This window comes from Oncorhynchus mykiss, chromosome 13 (assembly GCF_013265735.2).
Source record: "Oncorhynchus mykiss isolate Arlee chromosome 13, USDA_OmykA_1.1, whole genome shotgun sequence".
Taxonomy (NCBI): Eukaryota; Metazoa; Chordata; class Actinopteri; order Salmoniformes; family Salmonidae; genus Oncorhynchus; species Oncorhynchus mykiss.
The window spans coordinates 21,374,188-21,397,050 of record NC_048577.1 but is presented as its reverse complement, the minus strand read 5'-3'; the positions used below and the strand labels follow the sequence as shown (position 1 = coordinate 21,397,050).

The 22,863-nt window shown below is 44.6% G+C and overlaps 1 protein-coding gene across 7 annotated transcripts in view; it reads left to right on the top strand.

Moving 5' to 3' along the window:
• The window catches only part of LOC110485936 (regulatory-associated protein of mTOR), a 202,750-nt gene that overhangs the window by 68,390 nt on the left and 111,497 nt on the right, over positions 1–22,863 (top strand). For all 7 annotated transcript variants that reach the window (XM_036940605.1, XM_036940602.1, XM_036940601.1 and 4 more), the window contains exons 5-7: positions 3,109–3,267; positions 3,963–4,109; positions 11,544–11,719. In XM_036940605.1, the coding sequence (XP_036796500.1) occupies positions 3,109–3,267; positions 3,963–4,109; positions 11,544–11,719 (482 nt within the window). The remainder of the gene's footprint in view (positions 1–3,108; positions 3,268–3,962; positions 4,110–11,543; positions 11,720–22,863) is intronic.

Below are 22,863 nucleotides of genomic sequence, written 5' to 3'. Positions count from 1 at the left end.
TATACATATACATGTGTATGTATGTGTGTGTGTGAGAGAGCGAGTATTTGAGTAGCTTACTGTATCAGTATGTCTGAGATTGTAAGAGTCTGTCTTTTCGTGTTCTTGGTTATCTGTGTCCTTCCCTGGTACCTGTTCCTTGAAGCAGACAGGGCAGGGTTTAGCTCGGCTCAGGCTGACGTGCACCAGGCACCTTATCTTTCCTGACATTGACAGAAACAACAGAACCACTTCATGCACCAATGGAGTCGGTTAGAGTTTTAGAAGGAGTGATGGATCAATACATGGAAACCTCAATAGAGCCAACTAAACAGAGACAGACCGAGACTGGAAGGGCAGACACACCTCAAATTCCCAGCTCAGTGCCAATGGGACTGCTCAGACACTGCTGGGCATTGGGAGCTAGCTGCAGAGATGGAGGATAGAAGATAGATGGGAGGAGGACTTCCTGGGAGCATCGACTTACCTGCAAGGAGAGTCCCAGTGGGGGTACCAGGGCTCCCCCTTCAGGTCAAGATGGGGAACAGCAGTTGAGTGTATGATGGACACATACACAAACGAGCTTTCACTCTCACTTTCTTCCTTTCCCTCTTTCTCTCTCCTACTCTCCCCCTTCCTTCTTTTCTCTCCCTCCATCGAACACGCTCTCTTGAAGAAAGTTTAGTCAGCCTAAACTGATCAAGTTACCTTCCCATCTCTCCCCACTCACATCCGATTTGTGAAATCCCAACTCTTAACACAATTAGCAGCTGCTGATAACACTTGATCTCATAAGGACTAACATTGGATCGTTGAGAGCGTCTATCCGCCAGGCAGTGTTCAGACTGCGGTCCTATCTGATTGCACCAAACTCAATCAGCAACTTTTCCTTTCAAGGCGTGTTTGAAGCCAAATGGGGAAGACTGGATGATGTCTTTGAACCCAAATACATATTGGACTGTTTGGTTTGTTGCTAATTAGCTTGCTGTTTCTAATGATTGTGTGGGTTAAATGCTGAAGTCCTTGAATGGGAACTGTTGGAGTTTAAAAAGTTGGTTGGTTAATACTAGGTTGAATGGGAACTGGTTAATACTAGGTTGAATGGGAACTGGTTAATACTAGGTTGAATGGGAACTGGTTAATACTAGGTTGAATGGGAACTGGTTAATACTAGGTTGAATGGGAACTGGTTAATACTAGGTTGAATGGGAACTGGTTAATACTAGGTTGAATGGGAACTGGTTAATACTAGGTTGAATGGGGACCGGTTAATACTAGGTTGAATGGGGACCGGTTAATACTAGGTTGAATGGGGACTGGTTAATACTAGGTTGAATGGGGACTGGTTAATACTAGGTTGAATGGGGACTGGTTAATACTAGGTTGAATGGGGACTGGTTAATACTAGGTTGAATGGGAACTGGTTAATACTAGGTTGAATGGGGACTGGTTGATACTAGGTTGAATGGGGACTGGTTGATACTAGGTTGAATGGGGACTGGTTAATACTAGGTTGAATGGGGACTGGTTGATACTAGGTTGAATGGGGACTGGTTAATACTAGGTTGAATGGGGACTGGTTAATACTAGGTTGAATGGGGACTGGTTGATACTAGGTTGAATGGGGACTGGTTAATACTAGGTTGAATGGGGACTGGTTAATACTAGGTTGAATGGGGACTGGTTAATACTAGGTTGAATGGGAACTGGTTAATACTAGGTTGAATGGGAACTGGTTAATACTAGGTTGAATGGGGACTGGTTAATACTAGGTTGAATGGGGACTGGTTAATACTAGGTTGAATGGGGACTGGTTAATACTAGGTTGAATGGGAACTGGTTAATACTAGGTTGAATGGGAACTGGTTAATACTAGGTTGAATGGGGACTGGTTAATACTAGGTTGAATGGGGACTGGTTAATACTAGGTTGAATGGGGACTGGTTAATACTAGGTTGAATGGGGACTGGTTGATACTAGGTTGAATGGGAACTGGTTAATACTAGGTTGAATGGGAACTGGTTAATACTAGGTTGAATGGGAACTGGTTAATACTAGGTTGAATGGGAACTGGTTAATACTAGGTTGAATGGGGACTGGTTAATACTAGGTTGAATGGGGACTGGTTAATACTAGGTTGAATGGGAACTGGTTAATACTAGGTTGAATGGGAACTGGTTAATACTAGGTTGAATGGGGACTGGTTAATACTAGGTTGAATGGGGATTCTGTTGATGTAATATTGTGCGGTCATGAGGGGCCTGCCAAGAAAAACTTCCTAAAGGACTCTTGAGGTAAAAACGTAGTTGTTGCACAAAAAAAATAAAAAAATAAACATTGTTTTCTTATTGCTCACTTCAATCTATTGTACAAGATGCGGACAGGTGACTGACGTTTTGTGCTCGTCTTGTTTGAGAGCGAGAGAGAACCTGTGTTTGACTGTTTGTATGATTCCCATGTGCGTACACCGTTCATATGTGTACGACGACGTGTACACACACGCAGCAGGACCATTATTTAAATATGCCACTGAAGCCTATTACAGCGAACACGATAGTCTCTTCTATTCTCCCCAGGTAGGATAGCAATGACGCAAATACACCTCCTTTCTCATAGTGTTAAAATAGAACAAAAAAAAGACATCTCCCGTAGCCCTAACCTACTTTCAGCACCGCTATTCAGTTGTATCTAGTTATTTCTAGTCCTCTTGGCATTGGCCTGGAAGGACTATCACGTGCTCGGTTTCTCCAAAGTTGTTTAGTGATGAAAGAGGAGAGGAGGGAGTTGAATTGAAAAGACCTGTCGCCCTTTGATTTCAGAATAATAGCGTGAGGGAGCTGTGTGTGTTTGGCCTGCCTCTCGTTTCACCCCCCCCTTTTCATATTTCTACGCTCGCATCCGTCTATTGATCAGTACATTTTTAACTATGGTGTACGCGTCTGTCCACGCTCTCAAACTGAGACGCGTCTCTTTCCTTCTCTCTCTCTCTCCTCTCTTCTCTAATCGAACGCATGTTGTCAGATCAGATGAGAGGCCGGTAGTTGTCGCAACGTGATAATACAACACACAATCATATCAAATCATAACGCTCTCTCTCGCTCTCTTTCTCTCTCTCTCTCTCTCTCTCAGGCACGTTACAAGCAGAGTCTGGACCCCACAGTAGACGAAGTGAAGAAGCTGTGTACGTCCCTGAGACGCAACGCCAAGGAGGAGCGTGTCCTCTTCCACTACAATGGACACGGGGTCCCCCGACCCACCGTCAACGGAGAGATCTGGGTCTTCAACAAGGCGAGAGAAACACACACATACAGAAATACACGCACGTCCAATGATGACTTCCACTTCTGCCTCTACAGTCGTACTAAGACGAAAGTCCAGTCGTTGAATACACACGAACACGAACCCACACTAGCAGATCCATTGGGTCAACTGATATTAGACTTAAACAAGTTATCCCACAGACACACCCACACCAACAACAAAAATAGTTTTTGGACATCTCACACAAGGAAACACCCATTCTAAATGACACACGGCTCCTGTCTTGGTTTGGGCGCGGCCTCTCCCCAGTACACCCCAGAGCCTCTCCTCTTCCTCTCTTTATTCCCCTTAATGATGAGTCCTATAAAACCAGCCCTGCTGCCTACTGTCTGCTACGGTGTGCCAAGGTCCCATTGACCCCCCCGGTCCACCTCCTAAAAACACTCCCACAGAGTATCTCCCAGTACAGCAGTCAGAAACAACACCAGGACTTTCATTGCTTCCCCTCGTCCAATCCAATAAGCGAATTGGGATGCAGCAGTACAGTTAAAACCATATCTACCCCTCTTTCTTTCATTATTAGTGTTGACAAGGATGAAAAATAATTGCTAGTAGTACATAGAACATTTCTATTTACCGGGCTGTAGGTGGCTATGACAGGTCATCTAATTTTGTCTACCAACATGTTTAATAACCCCCCATCCTGTCTGTCTGTCCTGTAGAACTACACCCAGTACATCCCTCTGTCTGTGTACGACCTCCAGACGTGGATGGGCAGCCCCTCCATCTTCGTCTACGACTGCTCCAACGCAGGCATCATCGTCAAGTCTTTCAAACAGTTCGCCCTGCAGAGAGAGCAGGAGCTGGAGGTGGGTGGCAGAGAGATATACAGTGCATTAAGTATTCAGAGGCCTCGACTTTTCCCCACATTTTGTTACATTACAGGCTTATTCTAAAATGGATCAATTATATTTTCCTCATGAATCTACGCACAATACCCCAGAATGACAAACAACAGGTTTTAAGACATTTTTGTAAATGTATAAAAAATGATTTACATAAATTGCTATGAGACTCGAAATTGAGCTCAGGCACATCCTGTTTCCATAGATCATCTTTGAGATGTTCCTACAACTTGATTGGAGTCCACCTGTGGTACATTTAATTGATTGGGCATGATTTGGAAAGTCACACACCTGTCTATTTAAGGTCCCACAGTTGACAGTGCATGTCCGAGCAAAAGCCAAGCCATGAGGTCGAAGGAATTGTCCATAAAGCTCAGACAGAATGGCATGAGGCACAGATCTGGGGTAGGGTACCTAGAAATGTCTGCTGCATTGTAGGTCCCCAAGAACACAGTGGCCTCCATCATTCTTAAATGGAAGAAGTTTGGAACCACCAAAACCCTTCCTAGAGCTGGACACCCGGCCAAACTGAGCAATCGAGGGAGAAAGGCCTTAGTCAGGGAGGTGACCCAGAAACCGATAGTCACTGACAGAGCTCCAGAGTTCCTCTGTGGAGATGGGAGAACCTTCCAGAAGGACAACCTTCCCTGCAGCACTCCACCAATCACGCCTTTATGATAGTGTTCAGACGGAAGCCACTCGTATGTAAAAGGCACATGACTGCCCGCTTGGAGTTTTCCAAAAGCCACCTAAAGGACTCAGACCATGAGAAACAAGATTCTCTGGTGTGATGAAACCAAGATTGAACTCTTTGGCCTGAATACCAAGCATCAAGTCTGGAGGAAACGTGGCACCATCCCTACAGTGAAGCATGGTGGTGGCAACATCATGCTGTGGGGATGTTTTTCAACAGCAGGGATTAGTCAGGATCGAGGGATTTAATATATTTTTTTAAAGTACAGAGATCCTTGATGAAAATCTGCTCCAGAGCGCTCAGGACCTCATACTGAGGTGAAGGTTCACCTTCCAACAGGGCGACGACCCTAAGCACACAGCCAAGACAATGCAGGAGTGGCTTCATGACAAGTCTCTGAATGTCCTTGAGTGGTCCAGCCAGAGCCCTGACTTGAACCCAATCGAACATCTCTGGAGAGACCTTAAAATAGCTGTGCAGTAACACCTCCCCATCCAACCTGACAGAGCCTGAGAGGATCTGCAGAGAAGAATGGGAGAAACTCCCCAAATACAGGTGTGCCGAGCTTTTAGCGTCATACCCAAGAAGACTTGAGGCTGTAATCACTGCCAAAGGTGCTTCAACAAAGTACTGAGTAAAAGGTCTGAATACTTATATAAATGTCTTATTTCATTTATACATAAAAAAAAAACAAATGCCACAAAAAAAGTTTAATCCAGTTTAAAGCAGTTTAATCCATTTCAGAATAAGGCTGTAATGTAACAAAATATGGGAAAAGTTAAGGAGTCTGAATACTTTATGAATGCACTGTACACACACACACACACACACACACACACACACACACACACACACACACACACAGAGTTCCCCAATACACACACAACCACTCCCGCAGCGAGACCAAGGTATGCGTGTGTATAATGCGCGTTGAATTCCGAATGGCAAGCCAGCTAAACCTTTTGAATGGAAGAAGCGTTTCACAATCTCCTCTCTGTGATCCCAGCCTGCGAATAGGCAGCTGGAGCTAAATGAATTAATGATTAGTGTTTTGGTTTGGTCAGGATCTCCACTCCCCCTCCCTACCATCCCTGCATCCCCTTTATTCCACTGTTTTCTTCTTACCGGCCGTGGCATCTCAAGTGAATTTACAACACGCAGTTCAATTATTCATAAAGGAGATTGAACGCACTTCAGATTATATGGAATACAGCAGGAAGAGAAAGAGGGCGAGCGAGAGAAGGACAGGGAGGGATGATGAGATGCAGAGAGAGGGGGAGAAAAGGGCGAGCAATACAAAGGGGGAGGATGTAGGGAAAAGAGAAGTGGGAGAGGAAGGGATGGCGAAGGACGAAAGTGTTCCAATGCAGTCAAGAGAGACTGAGAAAAAGACAGACGGATTGTGAGAGGAGACTCATCCTTCACTGTGCAGCAGGAATACCTGCAACACAACTTCTCTCCTCTCACCATCCACCCATTACGTTTTAGAACACCTACTTATTCAAGGGTTTTTCTTTATTTACTATTTTGTAGAATAATAGTGAAGACATCCAAACTATAAAATAACACACATGGAATCATGTAGTAACCAAAAAAGTGTTCAACAAATTAAAATATATTTTATATTTGAGATTTTTCAAATAGCCACCCTTGGCCTTGATAACAGCTTTGCACACTCTTGGCATTCTCTAGACCAGGAATGCTTTTCCTACAGTCTTGTTGGAAAGAAGGACTTCCCACATATGCTGAGCACTTGTTGGCTGCTTCTCCTTCACTCTTTAATTAGGCACACCTGTTAATTGAAATGCATTCCAGGTGACTACCTCATGAACCTGGTTGAGAGAATGCCAAGTGTGCAAAGCTGTTATCAAGGCAAAGGGTGGCTGTTTGAAGAATCTCAAGTTTACTTTTTTTTCGCTCACTACATGATTCCATAAGTGTTATTTCATAATTTGATGTCTTCATTATTATTCAACAATGTATAAAAAGTAAAAATAAAGAAAAACCCTTGAATGAGTACGTGTTCTGAAATGTTTGACCGGTGGTGTATATGTCCAACTCTTACCAGGCTAAGATAGCAGGGGTCACGGCCCGATAGAGGGATGTAGAGATGGAAAGACGGAGGAGAGAGACGAGGCCCATCAATAACACTTAAAGCTGTCAGCGTGTGATAGGCGGTAGAGCAAGGGGGGCGGGCAAGGAAGAGAGAGAGAGAGGGACAGAGGGAGAGATAGCAACAGAGGTCTAGAGCGAAAGGGCAAGGGACAGGGATAGAGTAGTGTTTGCTCCTCAGCTGTTAAAAAGTCTTGGTGTAATTGGCCACTGGGTTCTCTTTGGGTCACTATGGGCTAAAGCTCTTAGCTCCAGCCAGCTGGAACTGTTGTCAAATCAAATTGTATTTGTTGCGTACACGTGTTTAGCTGATGTTATTGTGGGTGTAGCGAAATGCTTGTGTTTCTAGCTCCAACAATGCAGTAATATCTAACAAGTAATGTCAAACAATTACACATAATACAGACATCTAAAGGAATGGAATTAAGAATATATAAATATTTGGGCGAGCAATGTTAGAGCGGCATAAACTAAGATACAGTAGAATAGGATAGAATACAGTATATACATATGAGAAGAGTAATGCAAAATGTGTAAACATTATTAAAGTGACCAGTGATTCCTAGTCTATATAGGGCAGCAGCCTCTAATTTGCTAGTGATGGCTATTTAACAGTCTGATGGCCTTGAAATGGAAGCTGTTTTTAAGTCTCTCGTTCCCAGCTTTGATGCACTTGTACTGACCTCGCCTTCTGGATGATGTATTGCAATATGGGCCATGTGATTGAATGGAATTTAATGTGCCATAACGGAACTGTCTTTTGGGCCTCCCGAGTGGCGCAGTGGTCTAAGGCACTTCATCGCAGTGCTAGCTGTGCCACTAGAGATTCTGGGTTCGAGTCCAGGCTCTGTCCCATCGCGCACTAGCGACTCATGTGGCGGGCCCGGCAGTGCACACTGACACGGTCCGGGTCAAGAAGCGGTGTGGCTGGGTTGTGTTTCGGAGGACGCATGGCTCTCGGACCTTCGCCTCTCCCGAGTCCATACGGGAGTCGCCGCGATGAGACAACACTAACTATCAATTGGATACCATGAAATTGGGGTGAAAAAGGGCTAAACATTTTTTACATAATAAAATAATAAAACGGTCTTTCAATAAAAATAAAAGTGACATTTTGGACAAACCTTATTCAACAACAAATATCAGCTGTCGGAAAGCAAAAGGGCTCCACGTTACACCTTAGTGCACATCTCCCCCACCTGCACAGCAACAGGAAGAGAGGGATGGGGGAGTGATGGAGAGCGAGTTGGAGGAGGGGGATGGAAAGGTGGATGGTAGTTGGGAGGGGCGGGGATAGATGAAAGAGGAATATTGAAATAGGATGAGGGCGGTAGAGGAAGGAGACAGGTGGAGAGACGGGGAGGGAGGTAGTTCCGGAAGACTATTAAAGATGCATGAAGGTACCAAGGCAGGGAGTCCCTCTCCATCCCTGTTTCTGCTACAGCATAACGCTCTGCAGCAGAGTGGACGAAGAGGGTGGCCCTAGTTCACACACACACACACACACACACACACACACACACACACACACACACACACACACACACACACACACAGGGACAGACTTGATCCCACCAAGGGCCTTTTTTTAAAAACCGGGAAATAGGGGGAGTGGTGTGGAAGGATGGGGAGGCCTCTCTCTCCTCTCTCTAACAGACATGCAACCTTCAGGCTTGGTGTCTGAGTGCTCTGTTATGTGCAGTCTGCTTCCTGCTAAATATTTCAGAACTTACTGTATGGAGTCAGCAGTATGATGCTCACCGCATTATCATCTGCTGCGACTGTGTGTTTGTGTCCGCTTTCCTTTTGGGCGGATGGCGTCTGATTGTCGCGCATTTGTCTGTTGGTATATCTGTTCTCAGTCAATGCACACTTCCGTGTGTGCTTGTTGTCTCCTTGCTCTGTCTGTGTATGTGTTTCTGTGCACGTGTATACCCCCCCTGATTAGTTCTGTGAATTAGTGTACGCCAATTTTTGTAAAAAAAAATGTACATACCCCAGTGTGGTGATAAATATAATCCTTCCATGATTGTAATGCAAATTTATGAGATTACGATATGTTAATATGCTAATTACCGAAAAGCAGACGGTTTAGGCAGTAATGTGGTATTTACCATGAGGTGTGTTGACCCGTATCACAATATCCCAAATGATTTGTGTAACAATATTGTTCCACCATCGTTGATCCATCGCCATGCATTATAGAGGAGTTAAAACATCCATGCTGCGTTGGTGAGCGTGACATTCCCCATTTCATCATTAAGAAGTGACCGAGAAGATGTAATCGTACGAGACACTGACATGCACAGTGTTCATACGCCAGCACACACACACACACACACACACACACACACACGTCCCTATTAATCCAGACAGGTCTGAGCAGAGCTGTAGGTTTCGTAGTGCTATTTTACGAGTGTGTATCTAAAACGCAATGAAGACTCACGTGGACGTCACACTGAGATGTTAGCTAGCTTGCAGGTCCTACATTTAGTTTCCTTTCTCTGGAGTCTCCTCATTATAACAAGCTACAATTAGAGAGGAAGGCTCTTCTGCCCATAGCTCTGTTGCACCCTGAACTGAGATGTGTAATCATACAACACGCTGAATCTCGCACACACACACCTTACTTTTCATGCCTCTGTTCATTTCAATTGAACGTTTTGGAGTGTTGAATTTGCACATCGAGGGGGGAAAATCTGGAGAAAAGGCTGGCCTGTCTGTCTGGTTGCGTTTCAGTGTGTCTGTTTACCAGATAGCCCTTAGGAAAACATGACCAGCCTTCCATCGTCTGCACTCTGGCCTGAGAGGCGTTAATAAATCAAAAATAAGCCTAGGTTTACCAAGCCTTGCATCAGATGTTGAGGAGTTGATTATGAGGAGAATTGAGCTATTTTCACCTCACTTTTTCCAGATTGTGTGAGTGCAGTGTGAGTGCAGTGTGAGTGCAGTGTGAGTGCAGTGTGAGTGCAGCGTGAGTGCAGCGTGAGTGCAGCGTGAGTGCAGCGTGAGTGCAGCGTGAGTGCAGCGTGAGTGCAGCGTGAGTGCAGCGTGAGTGCAGCACATTCCCTTTTCTCCCTATAGCCTAAGGAGATGTGAGGACAGCCTGATCAACTGGGCATGTGTCCCTGGTCTACTGCGCTGTATGTAAGTGTTTGGGTTGACACTTTGAAGAAGACCTTTCACTTCCTTTCTGCACAGCAATTCTAGCCAGCTTTAAAAACAAGTGTTTTTAGCACTTAAAGCAGTTATTTCCCTGTTCTCTCACGGATGTAATGGTACTAGGAGTGGCAGGTAAATCTCAATCTCCTGTGTGCAATGAAAAGTCCCACTCTTCAGCACGCGGTGCCATCCATCTACCGTAACGCTAGCTATCATAAGGCTAGACGGACAAAGTGCTTAAAATTGTATTGCATTCTATCATATGCATCAGCTATGTCATCAGTACAAAATCTCCAGATCCTTGCCTGAAACTCGGCCGCACGTCACGTGTTGTTAGTCATTAGAAGATTTAGGCTGCGCCAGAATTGTAGAATTATGGCAGAACTCACACATTTGAAGCTCGAAAGTACAAGCTCTTCAGTCATAAGTCTGAAGTATTTATAAGCCCGGGGAGTCCGTTGTCAAACAGCCCTGGGTGAGGAGGGGAAGGGAGCACTCCGAGGTCGTCAAATGAAAAATGGAGCTCACCTCCACAAGCTGCCTAGAGGCAGACTGACATCAAACCAGGTCTGGATGGAACTGTACACCCATACCAGGAGTAGACACACACACATACGCACGCACATACACTCGGGCACAAACGTACACACACACCTGTCCATTCCACACACACACACACACACACACGCTCTCTCACACCTTTGTATTCATGGCATTGTACAGGTGGGTCCAGCTCCCCAGAATGATAATATCACATGATCCAGTATCTTCTCCAGAGGCTGTTTGTTCAGAATACACTATGCTATCGGACACCTCCGCCACCCTGAACTCCAAAAGCTCTCTTCCACATCTCATTACCGGGTGATAGCAGAAGTTTATAGGAGTGAGAGGATCCAATGTCCTAAAGGTTTTCATTCCCTCTCTCTGACCTGCACATCCCTCTGGCCTATTATCTGTCTCTTCTCTTTTCTGCTGGTTCTCTTCTTGTTCTTTTATCTGGTCCTCTGTCTCTTGCTCGGTGTTACCATCTGTTTTTTTTTGTTTGTTTCCTTCTCTCTTGTTCTGTCATCTTGTTCTGTGTCTACTGTTATTTCTCTTTCCCTTTACCTCTCTTTTTCGCTCTTTGACTTTATTTACATTTGAGTCAGTTAGCAGCGCTCTTATCCAGAGTGACTTACATTTTAGGGGGGGGGGGGGGTCTAGTGTGCGAGTTCAGTATTACATATTGTCTCTGTTATGCCATGGTGTTCTCTGTTTGTCTGGACCTTTTTTTATTTGATTTTTGAATAAGAACTAATATTTTATTCCGACGGGGATAGCATGGAATCGGTGTGTCCGTCTGTGCAGCTAATCTGTTTGACCTGTGTCTCTGTATAGCCTATCCCTCTATTAGCCTCATCTCCAATCCAAGTCTTTTTGTCCTCTTCCAGGTGGCAGCCATTAACCCCAACCACCCCCTGGCCCAGATGCCTCTCCCCCCCTCCATGAAGAACTGTATCCAGCTGGCTGCCTGCGAGGCCTCAGAGCTACTGCCCATGAACCCTGACCTCCCCGCTGACCTCTTCACCTCTTGCCTCACCACGCCCATCAAGATTGCCCTGCGCTGGTAAGAGCCACAGTGGACCAGCCAATAGATGGATCACTCCAACTTAAAACTCCTTATTCTCAGACACCCTGTCTAAGCGGCGTACTTTCCTTGTTCAATGATATTATTATGCCAAATAAAGTATTTAGATATATTTTCCACAAGTATGGTCATTAGTACACATCCCTGCTCTCTAAAGCATTGATGCGTCATTAGTTTTGAACATATTTGAACATACTGTACTTCGGGGGAATATATTGGTATGGCCTTCATTTGACATACTAATATAATTGGATATCATTCCATATTCCGTTGTATTTTCTGCCTCTAGTGCTGTCTCTGTGTGGTACAGCTGATTTAGTATGTAGATCACACTGAGGGGAGTCTTGCTTACCAACCACAGGTGATTTCATCACCTCTAAAGATCCCCTGTCACTTTACCATGCGTGCCCACACACACACGGCCATCTGTATGATGTGTCATTTATGTAATGATTGAGTGACGATTAGGGTCGTAGGGCACAACAATATAGTTGTGGGTTGATGTCTGGCAGAGGAGGTGGTTCAACTGGTACGCTAGCACAGGAATCCTCTTGGGAAAGGGTCACGGTCAGTTTGTCTAAAGGGGAGAAAATGGACATTGAATTAAGATGTCACCCATGTTCAACTTCATGGCGTGTTTTTTTGCTCTTATTTTTGCCTAATGAACATGACTCTGGCATCGCGGTGTTCTCTGTAGTGTGTTTTCTCCTCTGTTGCTCATGAGTAGAGACCTCAGAATTCTCTGTCTAGCCAATCATCAGTGTATTTTCTTTGCGTGTGTGGGTGTGTGTGTCATTGCCGAGATGGCAGTAACTAAGTTCATGAAATTAGTTTGGTATTCACAATGGGATTAGGCCACGGGCCCAAATCTATCCAATCTGTGCATATTAAACGGGATGCTCCATAAGCCGGAACATCTCTCTCCTCACTTTCATTGTCTGTCTATTCAATTCAAAGGGTTTTATTGGCATGGGAAACATGTTTACATTGCCAAAGCCCATGAAATAGCTCATAAACAAAAGTTAAATAAACAATACATGGACAGGAAACATTGCAGTCACACAAGTTCCAAAGGAATAGACACATTTCAAATGTCATATTGTGGCTGTATACAGTGTTGTAACGATGTGCAAATAGTTAAAGGGAAAATAAATCAACATAAATATGGGTTGTATTTACAATAGGGTTTGTTCTTCACTTGTTGCCCTTTTCTTGTGGCAACAGGTCACAAATCTTGCTGCTGTGATGGCACACCGTGGTATTTAACCCAATATATATGGGAGTTATATTGGACTTGTTTTTGAATTCTTTGTGGGTCTGTGTAATCCAAGGGAAATATGTGTCAAGTATGATCATACATTTGGAATATGAAGGGGTAAGGAAGTGCAGCTCAGTTTTCTCACCTCATTTTGTGGGCAGTGTGCACAAAACCTGTCTTCTCTTGAGAGCCAGGTCTGCCTACGGCGGCCTCTCTCAATAGCAAGGCTATGAGCACTGAGTCTGTACGTAGTCAAAGCTTTTCTTAATGTTGGGTCAGTCAGTGGTCAAGTATTCTGCCACTGTGTGCTCTGTTTAGGGCCAAATAGCGTTCTAGTTTGCTCTTTCCAACGTGTCGTATAATTATCTTTTTGTTTTCTCATGATTTGGTTGCGTCTAATTGTGTTGCTGCCTGGGGCTCTGTTTGTGTTTGTGAACAGAGCCCCAGGACCAGCTGCTTAGGGGACTCTTCTCTTCAGCTCTCTGTAGGTGATGGCTTTGTTATGGAAGGTTTGGGAATCGCTTCCTTTTAGGTGGTTGTCGAATTTCTTGATATTATGCAGTTCATTTGGCTTTGATGCCTCATGATTGAGTATTGCTCTGTTCTAGTAGACTGTGGTTTTGCTGTGATCTGATAGGTGTGTCAGTGGGCTGACTGTGAACTATCTGAGAGACTCTGGCTTGAGGTCAGTGATGAAGTAATCTACAGTACTACTGCCAAGGGATGATCTGTAGGTGAACCTACCGTAAGAGTCCCCTCGACGCCTACCATTGACTATGTACTGACTCAAAGTGAGACAGCTGCAGGAGTTGTGATCTGTTTTTGTTGGTTGTTTTGTTCTAGTTGTGTCTAGGGGGGCATATTTGGGAGGGAATGTCACCTCCAGGTAGGTGTTTGCCCACTGTGTGTCAAGAGTGTCAGGTTCTTGTCCGGTTCTGGTATTTATCTACCAAGGGAATTCTCTTCGATTATAGTCACAGCCGTATATATACCCCCCCCCCCCCCCCCCCCCCCCCAAGCAGACACATCGATGGCCCTGAACAAACTTTATTTGACTCTATGTAAACTGGAAACCACATATCCTGAGACTGCATTCATTGTAGCTGGGGATTTTAACAAGGCTAATCTGAAAACAAGACTCCCTAAATTCTATCAGCATATCGATTGCGCAACCAGGGCTGGTAAAACCCTGGATCAATGTTATTCTAACTTCCGCGACGCATATAAAGCCCTCCCCCGCCCTCCTTTCGGAAAAGCTGACCACGACTCCATTTTGTTGCTTCCAGCCGACAGACAGAAATTAAAACAAGAAGCTCCCGCGCTCAGGTCTGTTCAACGCTGGTCCGACCAATCTGATTCCAGGCACAGTCCTGGGAAATGCTTGCGTTCACCGACCTGTATGGTGGTAGGGTGAACTTATTTTTCTGGTAGCAGGGTGGCAATAACCACTTGTGCGTTGGGGAAAGTGGAAAATGCTTTTTCAATCACTCCCTTGAGTGCTGTGGCCACCCTTTCCTGCCTCGCTCTCAGGTCGTTTGTGCCTGTGTGTATTATGATGTGGCTGGGGACCCTAGTCGGTCCTCTGACAGCTGCTCCAGGGTACCCCGAGTGTTCGGACACCAGAGTTTAGCCACTTTGGTGTTTTGGACAAAGTTTCCTCTCATCAATGCATTTCCCATTTGAGTCAATGAGGAGCGCAATCTCTGGGCTCTGTGTCCTCAGTGGGGTTATTGTCAGGAGAGCTATCTGGTGGGGGCTGGTACCAAGGAGGGGGAGTCTGCTGTGTTGGTGGATCCTGCCTTGTCTGTCCTGCTGTGGCGTTAAGGCTGTGGTTGAGGTCTGAAGTGGGCTGTTCAGTTGGCTTCTCTGGGAGGATGGCTAGCTCTCTCTCTCATGAGTGGTTGATTGTCACAACTCTGCTTTCTCACCTCCTCCTGCAGTGCTGTGAGCTGTGCCATGTGTTCCTCGTTCTCCTCCTCCAAGTTCTCTCACCTCAGACCGGAGTGCAGCCAGCTTTCTCGCACAGCAGTCCATCTCCACCTTCAGCCCTCTGGGTACTGTGTGTGTGAGTGGGGGGGTTGTGCTGGCCTGTTTTGTGTGTCTGTGCTGTCTGGAGAGTGTGGACTAGCTCTCTGAGCTCCACCATGTCTCTCTCAAGCTCAGTGAATGTTTCCCTCTCAGTGATGGAGGAGCAGTGCAAATGTGGGACCTGGTTGTGTTTAGTGCTGGGGGGGGGGGGGTGACTATCCTCGTCTGCAGGACAGTTTGAAGAGGTGTGATCAGACTCGCTCGAGGTGGGGGAGTCGTCACCGAGAGAAATCTTCTCCTGCCGTGCTCTCGCTGTGATTCTGTGGAAGTCCTTCTGGAAATGTATGACGCTGCCCTGCAACACCACTGTTCCATTTCCTACAGGTTGACAGAGGGTGTCTCAGGGTCCTCGTTTTCCACTATTCTGATTTTAACCACCCTCTGCCAATACCCTCTTAAAAGAGGGGTAGTATGCTCTTATAGGTGTGTGCCATGCCCAGGGATGGTCCCTGTGGAAGATTAGGTTGCTTACTTTCCCATTTTTTATAGCAGTCAGGAAATAGTGTCTCTGGATTGTCCATGAGAAGCTTTTCTTTGCACTTTCTTTCCGTGCCTTGTCATTTTTTATATCCAAGGGGTACTGGACTGTGGTGACCTCTGCACAGAGGGAAGCCATGCTGCAGGGGGGGAAAGAGGCCTCTGCATTTGGGTGGGGGAGGGACACTGCTGGATGAAAGCTCTCTAGGAGTGGCAACATGTATGCCAGGCCCTTTCACGTTAGGTTGAATGTCTGGTGTACCATACAACTTCAATTAATAGCCCATGCGTTTATTGGCTTCCATCACTGAACACAACCAGCGCCTCCCCTCACCTTGCAGTCTCGCCCTCGTCTGATCCGCCTAGCAGTCTCGCCCTCGTCTGATCCGCCTAGCAGTAAGTGGCACAAGTGGTTTGAGCTTTCTGCCCAACTTGTCCGAAATATGAATTCTCATGTGAAATTGGAGTTCCTCGATCCAAAATGGCTGTCGCAATGTCCGATTGATAGAATAAATTGTTCTTCTGGTAGTTGCTGTTCTCCATTTGACTCCTTAGAAATGACAAGGTCATGCCAGTTTGTGAAGCATTTCAGAGTAGACATTGTATTTGCAAAGCACTGTTTGCCAGATTCTAACATCATAAATGCTTTAGCAGGTTGTGAGCCCTTTGTAAATATCATTGACTGATGACGCTGAGATATGTGGGTGAGGAGGACGGGCAAACTTCAAGATGTACTCATAGGACATTTAAAAAGCAATTATTTTTTGTCAATAACACACTGGATTTCGATATTCTATTATTACTGAAGGTCAACATATAAGACTTACGCTGGGTCCCAAATGGCACCATAATCCCTATATAGTGGAGTACTTCAGACCAGAGACTTTTGGGGGCCCTATTTTGACCTTCAGTTTAATGAGGTCTCTGTAGTGTCATTAATTTGAATGACTTTAAAAACAGCAATTTCTGGATTTTGTTGGATTAACAATCAGGAATAGATTGGTCTCCGATGGTCTCAGGTGTGCACACCCACGTACAGACACGCGCCACTCATGGTTTTTCAATCAAAGGATGAAGTGTAGGCTAATGGCTACTAAAAATGGCAGTTTCTGAGGAAAGTGAAAGACTGGAGTAGACATTTCCTCTTCTGTATCAACTCTTTTCATACTCAAAGGATCCGTTATAGTGGGATGCATTGGTGTACAATAGTACGTTTTAGAGGCATGGAATTCCCAGTGTCAACATTAAACTGGTCTGGTAAAAATAAAGTTTAGTGATGAAGTAATTTAACTGTAGATAATATTTATATAGCCAAGTCTAATTGCTTAAGGATTTGATAGTCTTAGAGTAAACGTCATTGGATTGGTCATAACAGATGTTTTCCAATTCTAGAAATATCTATTATCAGCCCTTGAAGCTGCAGTGAAATCTGCCTCTCGCTCACTCTCACCCGGTCTCCCCTCCATGCTGAAAGAGGCGTGCTTCTCTCCTTAGCTAATTGCATTCAGCCCGGAGTGGAAAAAAACCCAGACGAAGGCTCACCAAGACGTCAAGGCCTCTGCTTCCAAACCTGCAGAAATATTACACAGAGGAAAGTGAACGAAAGAGGGAAGGGGGATGAGAGGGAGAGAGCGAATGAACATAGGGAGAGATGCAGAGAGAGGGCTTCCTTGCTTACCAGAGCAAGAAAATCATTACTCATTTCCCTGTTAATGGAGGGGGGGAGAGAAGAGTGTAAAAGGGGGGATAAAAACAAAGGGAAAGGTATGAGGCAGGAAAGAAGAGAGGAAAGGCGGGAAGGGGAGAGGAAAGTAGTGGAGACGAGAGCAGCGGACAAGAAGGAAGGATGAGAAGGTTCTGAGGAGGAAGGAAAAGAGGGGAGAAGAGAGCAGGGTTAAATTAGGAAAGGGGAAAGGAGGATTGTTATGCTTGATGGAGTCCGCATGCTTATCCACAGCCGCTGGAAGTAGGGGTGCTGAGGGTGCTGCAGCGCCCTTTTGAGCAATGAAAAAAATAAGAATAAAATGTCTGCTTTTTTAAAAACCAACTTAGTGCACTAAGCCTCATATTGCTGTATGAGCGGAGAGCGAGAAAAAAGATACTTGTCAGCAGAACGGGGAGAGAAATCTTCCCATAACCATTTGCTTATCAGAAGGTTGGGAGCATCATATGGCCTCGTGTGACTGTAGCTGAGTAGCTGCATCTTCCTGCTGAATCTTTAAAGAACACTCCTGTTCTGCTGCTCCTTCTGACCACACTCCTCATGCCAACCCTGCCACCTGGGCATCATGTGTGTTTTCACTAAGGAAGGTCTGACATACTCACACAAGCAAGCACAAACTCAAGCAAGTGCACACACACAGAGGCAGGCACAGAAACGTGCACATATGCACACAAACGTGCACATATACACAGGCATGCACGTTTATGTGTGCGTGCATGAGCAGGGTTTAACGTGAAGAAATATGCTTTCTCTCTACATTCAGCTATTTATATTATATTTGGTTATTATAATATACAACAAACAGGCTCATTGTGTTCAGGACAACCCAGGGTAAAACGCTGTCTGTGTGCGGCCTGCCTGCGCGCAGATCTCTCACACCTAAAAAACAAAGTACTTTAAATGTGTTAAATAACATGACTTGCCAACACCATTTAGTAGAAAGAAAACACATCTTCCACTAGGAATCGATTCCTAAGATTCAGTATTTTTTAAATGACTAGACTGATTAGTTGCCACACTTCCTGGAACGCAAACACTGTCTTTCATAGCGAGCTAGCGAGGGACGGAGAGAGAGGGGAGGGGCACAGTATAGACAGGTTGGCCTCCAGGCAGACAGTCAGAACCGTGCACTAGGCCCATCTATCAGCAATCAAAAGCTGCTGTATTTCTGCAATTTCTTAGCTTGCAATGTCTTGCAACTTCAGTAAAGTAGAGCATATCATCAATGAATAGGCTAGGATATTCTACATGCAATAGACTGAATACTGAACACACTCTCACATCATTAGCAAAGAGAAAGAGCGGGTGAGCCAGCAATTTATTGAAAATAAATACAGAAATATAATTTACGTAAGTATTCACACCAGAGTCAATACTTTGTAGAAGCACCTTTAGCGCTGGTTACAGCTTTCTTTTGGGTAAGTCTCTAAGAGCTTTGCACACCTGGATTGTACATCATTTGCCAATCTTTTTACAAAAAATTTAAATATTTTATTTTTTATTTTTTACAAATACTTCAACCGCTTTCAAGTTTATTCTTTATCATTGCTTGACATCCATTTTCAAGTCTTGCCGTAGATTTTCAAGCCGATTTAAGTCAAATCTGTAAATAAGCCACTCAGGAAGATTCAACGTTGTCTAACACCTGTGCAGATTTTGCCTTGCGTTTTAGGTTTTGTTCTGCTTAAAGGTACATTTTTCTCCCAGCGTCTGTTGGAAAGCAGACAGAACCAGGTTTTCATCTAGGATTTTGCATGTGCTTATAGCTGTATTTCGTTTCTTTTTATCCTAAAAAAACTCCCTAGTCCTTGCCGATGACAAGCATACCTATAACATTATGCAGCCACCACCATGCTTGAAAATATGAAGAGTGGTACTCGGTGATGTGTTGTGTTGTTTTTGCCCCAAACGCAACGTGTATTCAGGATGAAAAGTTAATTTCTTTGACACGTTTTTGCAATTTTAGTGCCTTATTGCAAACAGGATGCATGTTCCAAACAGGATGCATGTTTTGGAATATTTTTATTCTATACTGGCTACCTCCTTTTCACTCAGTCTTTTAGGTTAGTATTGCGGAGTAACTACAATGTTGTTGAACCGTCCTCAGTTTTCTTCTATCACAACCATTCAACTGTAACTGTCTTAAAGTCACCACTGGCCTCATGGTGAAATCCCTGAGCGGTTTCCTTCCTCTCCAGCAACTGAGTTAGGAAGGACGTCTGTGTCTTTGTAGTGACTGGGTGTGTTGATACACCATCCAAAGTGTAACTAATAACTTCACCATGCTCAAAGGGATATTCAGAGTCTGCTTTTTTTAAATGTTGACCCATCTACCAATAGGTGCCCTTCTATGCGAGACTTTGGAAAACCTCCCAGGACTCTATGGTTGAATCTGTATTTAAATTCCCTGCTCGACTGAGGGACCTTACAGATAATAAAATGTATGTGTGGGGTACAGAGATTAAGTCGTCATTAAAAAAAAAAAAATCTGTCCATGCAACTTTTTATGTGACTTATTAAGCAAATCTTTACTCCAGAGCTTATTTAGGCTTGCCATAACAAAGGGGTTAAATACTTTCAAATACTTTGACATTTCAGCTCTTCGTTTATTCATTTGTAAAAATGTCTAAAAACATAATTCCACTTTGGCGTTATGGGGTGTTGTGTTTAGGCCAGTTGTGGCCAGTTGTGTTGAGGCCAGTTAATGCATTTTAAATTCAGGCTGTACCAACAAAAAAAGTCAAGGGGCGTGAATACTTTCAGAAGGCACTGTACCTTAAAGTAGGGAGCTGCATTGATCTCTGTCGGATCCAGCAAGTCCTCCGGGTATCCCGCGAGTCTCAGCAGAGAGAATTGCGGCGAGGTTTGCATTTTTCATGCTGCTAGCCGGAGCATGGGGTCAGACAGACGACTTTGGGATGAAACTATTTTGGTTGTCCAGCAGATTATTTGGAAATGGTTGTCTTTCTCCTTTGTGTGGCTTAGTCTACCCGTTGTATTAAAAACACACATTTTTAGCATTTTTCACACACTCGTAGCGTCAACTTTAGTAGCCTGCCTCTCCTAGTTGGGCGTGAGAGTTCAAGTGCACCTACGTGTGGTCTCATTGGCGGGGAATCACATGGCTGTTACTCAAAATGAAATTAACTTAAATATGATTAGACTGGAGTTTACTACAGTGTCTGTAAATAAATATTGATCATGGAAATAAGTGGAAGGTGCTCAACCAACGTGAGCAGAGGTGCAATCAAAGATTTCTATTATCAATGAAAAGGAACAAGGCGCACATGTTAGGCTATATTGGTGACCGAGTGTTGATTACCCATTTATTTGTTTGTCTGCAAATCATCCTACTAAAAGGTACACTATATACACAAAATTATGTGGACGACCACTTTAAATTTTGGTGTATAAAATCGAGCACACAGCCATGCAATCTCCATAGGAAAAACATTGGCAGTAGAATGGCCTTACTGAAGGGCTCAGTGAATTTCAGCATGGCACAGTTATAGGAGGCCACCTTTCCAACAAGTCAGTTTGTCAAATTTCTGCCCTGGTTAACGGCAAGTGCTGTTATTGTGAAGTGGAAACGTCTAGGAGCAACAACAGTGGTAGGCCACACAAGCTTCCAGAACGGGACCATCGAGTGCTGAACCGTGTAAAAATCTGTCCTCGGTGGCACACTCACTACTGAGTTCCAAACTGCCCCTGGAAGCAACATCAGTACAATAACTGTTTTTCATGGCCGAGCAGCCACACAAGCCTAAGGTTACTATGTGCAATGCCAAGCGTTGGCTGGAGTTGTGTAAAGCTTGCCGCCATTGGATTCTGAGCAGTGGAAAAGCATTCTCTGGGGTGATGGATCACGCTTCACCATCTGGCAGTCCGACAGACAAATCTGTTTTTGGCGGATGCCAGGAGAACACTACCTGCCTGAATGCATAGTGCCAACTGTAAAGTTTGGTGGAGGAGAAACGATGGTCTGGGGCTCTTTTTCATGGTTCGGTCTAGGCCCCTTAGTTCCAGTTAAGGGAAAACTTAACACTTCAGCATACAATGACATTTTAGACGATTAATTATTTCCAACGTTGTGCGAACAGTTTGGGGAAGGCCCTTTCCTGTTTCGGCCAGACAATGCCCCTGTGCACAAAGCGAGGTCCATACATTGATTGGTGTGGAAGAACATGGGTGGCCTGAACAGAGCCCTGACCTCGACCTCATCGAACACCTTTGGGATGTATTGGAATGCGTACTGCGAGCCTGGCCTAATCACCCAACATCAGTGACTGACCTCACTAATGCTCTTGTGGCTGAATAGGTCCCCGCAGCAATGTTCCATCATCTAGTGGAAAGCTTTCCCAGTAGAGTGGAGGCTGTTATAGCAGCAAAGGGGGGATCAACTCCATATTAATGCCCATGATTTTGGAATGACATGTTCGACGAGCAGGTGTCCATATACTTTTGGTCATGTAGTGTAGGCTCTATCCTCTTTGCAAAACGTAGCAAGTGTTGGATCGCATCATTCTTGCTGCTTGCAGTTCAGTAGCCATCCCTGCGAGGTCAGGTGTGTATGTGGTCCCAATGAAATAGAGTAGGCAATAGCCTATGCATGGGCGGAGAAGCACAGGGCAGTTACCTTTCCAAGGAAATGTACTTCCTAAATATGATTAGGCTATAGTTGACAACATTGTGTAGAAATAAATATTGATCATCCATATTTCTGTCTGAAAATCTTCTCACGGCTAAACGGTGGACTATGAAAATTGCTCAAGAGAAAGTGCAAGTCTGTCCTACTCTGCTCACCTCAACTACATCTATCATATTGGGTGTAGCGGGATGAAGAAATCAGTCTCTACCTTGGAGTACCTTAGAATACTTTGGAACTTCCTCAGACTGCCGAGAAAACCCTGGGCTAAAATGCACTGCTGTTTTGAATGCAACTCTGTGTTTTATCAATTCTGTTGCTGTTGTCACCAACCGATTGACTAGTCCATCTTCAAGGAAATCCTAGTCGATCAAAAAACATTTCTGTAGAAAAGCCAACGATTAACTATTGCCACAGAGTTTCGAAACCCAGAAGTGCGACATTGTGAGACTTCCGGGAACACTCGCGAAATAGACCAAGTAGGGTAAGTCAACGATTCTTCATTATGTTCATTTTCTAGATCTCTAAAGGCACAATCTAGATTCGAGCCAATGTCTTAAGTTGTTGAACATTGTTATTTCTACAACCTCGTGAAAGTGACAAACTGACAGGTTTCCGTTTTCATCAAAAACAACTTCAAATCGAATGAGTGCTTTTGATTTGACAGCCTGCCCATACGCAGTTCAGCACATGACGACCGTTAGACCCGTTGAGGTGTTTCTGTGCTTCGCTAGCCAACGTCACCATGACATTGGAGAAGCAGTTCCCGCTAAATGCATTTGATTGATTGAACATGTGAGTTTACTTCCCCACTGTGAAGTCACCACAGAGAAGAACAACAGCTACATTTACATTATACTCTGTGTGTTACACCCTCCCATGTTTCCTCCTTCCCCCCTGTTGACTAAGGAGATGTGAGGACAGAGAGAATG